Source organism: Cupressus sempervirens, chromosome 2 (assembly GCF_028749045.1).
Source record: "Cupressus sempervirens isolate cs-2001-9-10 chromosome 2, ASM2874904v1, whole genome shotgun sequence".
NCBI lineage: Eukaryota > Viridiplantae > Streptophyta > Pinopsida > Cupressales > Cupressaceae > Cupressus > Cupressus sempervirens.
This window is the reverse complement of record NC_143119.1, coordinates 169,813,274-169,819,690: the sequence shown is the minus strand read 5'-3', so window position 1 is coordinate 169,819,690 and position 6,417 is coordinate 169,813,274. Positions and strand designations below refer to the sequence as shown.

At 32.9% G+C, this 6,417-nt stretch overlaps 1 protein-coding gene across 1 annotated transcript; it reads left to right on the top strand.

The window, feature by feature from the left end:
* Nucleotides 1-5,083: 5,083 nt before the first annotated feature.
* On the top strand, nucleotides 5,084-5,529 carry LOC149571601 (protein argonaute 4A-like). The gene is made up of 2 exons (XM_089815709.1): nucleotides 5,084-5,226; nucleotides 5,382-5,529. Exons 1-2 carry the CDS (start codon nucleotides 5,084-5,086, stop codon nucleotides 5,527-5,529), a joined length of 291 nt encoding a protein of 96 aa, XP_089671835.1.
* Nucleotides 5,530-6,417: the final 888 nt, after the last annotated feature.

Below are 6,417 nucleotides of genomic sequence, written 5' to 3'. Positions count from 1 at the left end.
TTAACATTGCTTGGATAAATTGTTAAGAGATAATATTTGGGCCATGCAATGAACTTTGCGTATGTTGCATTGTAATTGTGACTTGAAAAATGCTCAATAGCCATTTTGATTGAAATCTTATATTTGGGCATTGTAATTGATTATTGGAGAAATTTGTGAGATTGGAATGTTGAAACTGGTCATTTACAAACATAATAGGACAAAATGAGATTGTACCCACTTATTCACCAAAGTTTCTAAGCTTCATACATCATGGATTACCTATTTGTATCTTTAGAATATAGTTGAAGTATATTGCAAATATTAGCATAAGAGACGTAAAAAAAACTTTTCATCATAGTGCTCATCTGAAGGTTTTTTCAATCATGGCAGATGATAGTGTAGAGTCTATGTTAGTGACTAAGGATGAAAAGAATTTTCAAGCTACTAATAGAAATGAAGGAGACGTTTGGCCAATGGTCAACAATGAACAGAGAGAAAAAGAAGAAACTTCATCATCACAGGTGAAGAACTTGGCAGCTAATGGTGGAAATTGGATCAGGGCAACCCAATTAGAGTTTTAGAAAGAAAAAGGTTGGCACATTCCCAATTTCCTATAATGCTTGCTTGTTGTTTTAGGAATGTAATAAATTAATAACATTAATTTGATCTATTGTTTGAATTTGTTACAATTTTCTCTTTTATGCATGTGATTATGCCTATGATTAAGGGTGATAAAAAAGCTTGAACAATAATATATTATAATTAAGGGTTCATAACATCTGAATTTAGATTCACAAATATGAATTCTAAATCTATGGGTTTTTGTATAGCTTTTGGTATGGAATCTATAGTCAACACAACCTGTGGTAAGGTTTAGTGAAAATATAGCTTCTATTAAGGCCACTGCTTGATCCCCTCATCAATACAGAATTCTTGCTTCAGGAGATGGGACCGCTAATAGATGCATTCACTTTTGGAACACAGCAAAAAATTATCACTTGAATTGTATTGACACTGGTAGCCAGTATAATATAATCTTGGTTTATGAGTTGGATAAATCATAAAATGTAGCAAATTACAAGATCTTTAAGCTACTTTTGTGTGTAACTATATATCATTTTGACATGCATCTATATTAAATATAAATTGTAAAATGTTCTTGTTTTGGCAGGTTTGCAATCTTGTTTGGTCTAAAAATGTCAATGAACTTGTTAGCACGCATGGCTATTCTTAGAACCAAATCATAGTGTGGAGATATCCAACCATGTCAAAGGTTAGAAGATTTCACTAGTTTTTTAATAATTTATTGACTCCTCAAAATTTGGGATTTCATTTTTTTTTTCTGAAACTTTTTCTTTGGAATACTAGCTCTCTTACATTTGAATGTTGTAGTACTTTTTCAAATATGTGAAGTCTATCTATGACACATGGTTGTTTGATATTTTGAATAAATCTAGTTTTTATGCTACTTATTGTGTTATAATTTGCAGCTATACAATATTTTAAGAGTTTAGTGTTTTTGGAAATAAATGGTTGCATTCATTTTTTTTAGTTATGGCTTCTTTTGATTTTACGTAATGCAATGAAATTTTCCATTGTAATTCTCATGCATTTTTGTTTGGGCTCAACTTGTGACTTTAACAGGTCATGCATAAGAGATTAAATAAATAGATAAATATTTTGTCTTAGAGCATAAATTAAATAGGATGCTTGAATTAAGCAAAAATAGTGATTGTTGTTCCTCTCTGAATCACTAGATATTGCTTGCTAAAAGAATTTCAATTGGTTTTTTGCTTTTATCCAAAGATGCAAACAAAGAAATTCACTGTTATTGAAGAGAAATTCATAAAACTTGCATTGCAGTGGAACTAAATTTGGAAAGTGAAATATCTTTTGTTGAAGATATTAATCAATGGGGAAAAAAAAGATCAACAAAAGAGGAAACATGTTGACCACTTGCATGTTGACCATACAACTTGTAGGCATAAACCTTATCTGCATGTCATTGGCACTTACTAAATAATCTTGCATGCTCATTCTCCTTTGTGTTGACTAGGTGGAGGTTAAAGCTTAACATCTAGAATTTGCAATTAATCCTTGTTAAATTGCCCCATATTGGAAGGAGTTATCAATGGGAGGTGTCAAAAATTGGCTACTAAACTAGAATCCTTGATCACATTGGAAGAATGGCATCACAAGAAGAGAGAACCATTTGTGAATCACATATTGACCTCTTGAAAAAAAAAATTTAATTGAGTGCTAAACATGTGGAAGTAGAAGAGTTAAGAGTAGATCAATGTTAGCTTCCTTCTTGTTTCTTGCAAGTTGTATGTGGAAGAAGACTGGAAGATTTTCTATTGAGAAGTTGGGAGCTCAAGAGTAAAAGTAAAGTCTTTTCCAGGAGCTAGTTTTAGTTTTCTTGACACACGAGTTAGTGTAGATGGTCATATAAACTACATATAAGATAGTTATAGACAAATAAAAATTTTGATGTGTGCAAGATCGTAAGGCAACAACTACTTGAAAATGTGAGGGTAATCAAACATGAAAAGATCCAGCCACTTAGATTTGGATAACTGATTATGTATATATACTTTTATATCTTACATAAATTCCCTAATATGTCAAATTCATCTTGGGTGTCTGATAAATGCACTATGGAACTTATCACTGGTTAGTACAACATGTAGAATAAGGGTTGTGAAGTGACACAAGAGATGCTAGAAGGGTATTCTAAGGTGATGCTAGAGTCACCTAGGGACACTACTTGTGAGAGATGAGGTACCTACCAAGAGAAGTATAGTATGGCGAGAGAAAAATTATATAGTTGTACTAGGAAAAGGAAAGTGGAAAACATGGTAGAAAAGATAGCCATAGAAGGAGATGCAAGAAAAGAAGAGTGGAAAGAAGTTAAGAAAATGGCACAGTATAACTATTTCATCCTTTCACCCAATACAAAATGTCCATTTCTAGCTTCTCAAATATTCTTTCCTCTTATTGACTATCTATCTTACTGTATTTTTCTTATTTTCAGCAATATATTCATCTTTGTACTTATTGTACATCTCGATGGTTCAAAAGATTCGATTCACTTTTTAAAAAAATCTCTATGTTCTTTAACTATACAATTAATGTCTTCCACTTGCTTCATATAATGAACACAAATCAACAATTTCCATTCACGAGAGAATTAAAAATGAGAACTTTAAGTAGTTGAGCCTATTCTTTACTTTTATTTACTCTTATCATTGATACTTAAAGGTAGTCTCCTCTATCCTTAATCACATCTCCTTCTAGTAAAATATCTCCATCTCCAAGGACTTCCCATTGCTAATGAACATTGGTTTGCTTCTCGTCCTGTTTTTCAATGACTTCATCTTGACACAATCTCTATCTTACATGTTTCCTTCTTTCCAATAGATCATTCCACTTACTTTTCATCAAGTTGTAACATAGTTAACACTTCAAAGGATTATCATCTTACCCCTTTTTAGTAAGCATATTTTCTCTAATCTTTGCAGTGACCTCTTTAATGTCTTTCATCTTCTTCCCTTTCATTGAAATGGTCCATCTCTCTCTACTAAATGATATTTGATTTCCACCAAACTCCTTGAATTTCACCATTTTGATTCATGCTAACAAATTGCTTCATTTCTTTTGACATGGGGGGTGGGGGTGCATTTGACCCTAGATTAAAGCATCCTATGTTAGCATTGTAGTATAATTCTTAAAGGTTACTATTGTGTAGCATAGCTCAAACCTTGATAGTTTGTGCTCCGGACCACAAAAAGTGCCACAAGAATGGGTAGTTATCAAATCCTTGATTTAAAATGGATACCAAAATCTTTGTTAAAATTGTCATCTACTTGCATGGATCCCTGAAAACTAGTCAGAGGTAAAGGATCTTGATTGACTTTCTATGTCTAGTTTTGCCTATGGAGGATTAGATTTTAATGGTTTTAAAATTTTATTGGTAGCACATGTCTCTTACATAATTAATCTATGTTCATTTTGAATATTACAAGTGGCTTTTGGCAATCAATAGTACTGTTTCCATCCCTCAATATTTCCACCCTAGTGGTATCATTTTTTATGAACAGAGCAATCTCTGTGGGTTGAAGATAGTGCACCAATGAGCAACTCCATCTTTTGAACCTACCACAGGCTGTGTTGTAACATTCTCCATTGGTTCCACAAGTGTTGAATAAGTGTTGGAATGTCAACGACATCTAAATCTACTATGTGGTAATCCTGATACCATCTCTTTTGTTGAATCAAAACTTTAAGAGTTAGGAAATGATGCCAAATATCTAATTTGTTGGGCTTAGCTACATCACGGTCTCTTTCTAGAGAGGCAAAGTGAATCATAAGATCCATTACAAGCATGATTGGGTAAGTGTGAAGTTGTTTGCACCTGGGGATGACAACAAAACCAAATTAAAAAAGACTAATGAACATGCTTAAGTGTCTCCAAGACTGGAGTTGTTACTAAGAGCTGCAAACATTTCAAGGGTTTGACTTCTATCTGACATCTCTTACTGATCATATATTTCAATTTTTACTTGGGGCTTTCTAATTTTCTGAAAGCATTTGTTTGAATATAATTTGAAAGAATTTTGTTTCATAAGCCTTTGCCAATTAAAGAGCTATATCATTGTTGTTAAAAGTAAACAACATTAAAGGATAGAAAAGGAGTGAAGTGTATAGTGTAATATTTAGTACTGTCATATTGGTACTTTGTCTGCAAGGATTTGACATTGATAGATTCATGAAGTGTACTGTTATATTTTTGTTTTGTTTGTAAAGATGTGATAATGATAAATTCCCAAGCCTTAGATGTGAATGAGATATTTTCTTTAGTCCCAAGATAGTTGCTTTCTTTAAAAAACTCTTGAGTGGCTTTTATTTAACTTCACACATTAGTCTTTGTATTCTTGAACTTTGTTATCCCTATTTTCAAATGAAGTGTTAAATTTTAAAGGGCCTTGGACTCTTCCTTTGGAATTTTAGATTTTCTTTAGATTTTTCTAAATGTTGATGTCCTGTTGTTTTTCTCAATGTATCTCCTTGTTCATGTTCTTCATTATGATCAGTCATTCGTATGCATGGAGAGAAGACTGTCTATGGCCAGACGGAGCTGAGTGGCAAAGAATTTGCTTATGATGGAGAGAAGAGTATGTTTACTATTGGAGCTCTTCCTCAACAAAACACTGAATTTACTGTTTTTCTTGGGGAGGCTACCAGGTAAGCATTTCATGCAATGCTGAGACTATATGTGTTTTGCAAATCGTGGAGTATTTCTTTCCTTCGAAGCAGCATCGTTATTTATAATGAGCTGTCATGCTAATCATGCATGCTTTCTTCTGTCTAATCTTTGAGTGTTCTCCTTTTTCGATCAGTGGATCTGGGGCTGGTGACAACGGAAGAAAGAAAATGAGAAGAGATGACCGAGTAGAGAAATTCAAGGTGGAGATTAATTTTGCTGCTAAAATCTCAATGAAATCCCTTGAAGCTGTTTTACGTGGGGATTTATCTGACAAATGTTAGGATGCTTTGAGAGTTTTGGATATAATTCTCAGGTAGCATGCTGCTAGGAAGTATGTAATTACATGATTTGTTTGATTTGCATGAAGTATGTAATTACATGATTTGTTTGATTTGCATGAAGTATGTAATTACATAATTGTTTGGCAAATGGTTGAATGCTTATGTTCTCATTTCTCTTATGTTCGTCCATATGGAACATTCATTTGATATGTTTTGTGTTGGTCATATATCTCATTCCATGATTACTTCATATGGTGCGGCATAAGGGGTCGAAGTTTGTTGTAAGTTCATTTTGTATGCCATAATTTTATTCTCTTGGTTCGGGAGTACAGTCAAAGAATGAATCTGCCAACATATAACATAAAATGTTCACCATACAAACAAAAATTAGGGAGCTGATTCGATATGCTTGCTCATCAATGCAAAATGAAAATCCATTTACTGAACCCAATCTATCAGTGTCAACAATCACTAGCTTCCTTTCCCAACCTAGTTGGAAGAGATAATTAAAACTACAAATCTAATCTTTGAATTTAGCTACGCGTGAAGCTATTTAATGCTAGAATGGGTTTTTGAAGCTCTAAAAGAATTGTGAAATCCAGATATATTCAAATCTTTGAAAATGCTCATGTAAACTATGATGATAAGGGTAACACGATAGACTAGAGAATTTAAAGAATACATATCCCATTGAAAATTGCTGCACTTTGCAGTTAAAGAATTTCTTCCATCCCCTGTTTTTTGACTCAGGTTTTGTTTGACTCAGGTTTTGATATTAACGTTTTCAAATTAAATTATTGGTTTTATATTAACTAGTTTCAATACAAGGTCCAAGTATTTTAAATGTATCTTAAGAATTTTAACAGCTTCACACATGCCTACTAAAGA

Bases quoted from the DNA above. Each gene is read 5' to 3' on its own strand.
- LOC149571601 (XM_089815709.1), top strand. From the start codon at position 5,084: ATGCATGGAGAGAAGACTGTCTATGGCCAGACGGAGCTGAGTGGCAAA. The intron at 5,227-5,381 runs GTAAGCATTTCA...TTTTTCGATCAG, and splicing joins TTTCTTGGGGAGGCTACCAG to TGGATCTGGGGCTGGTGACA.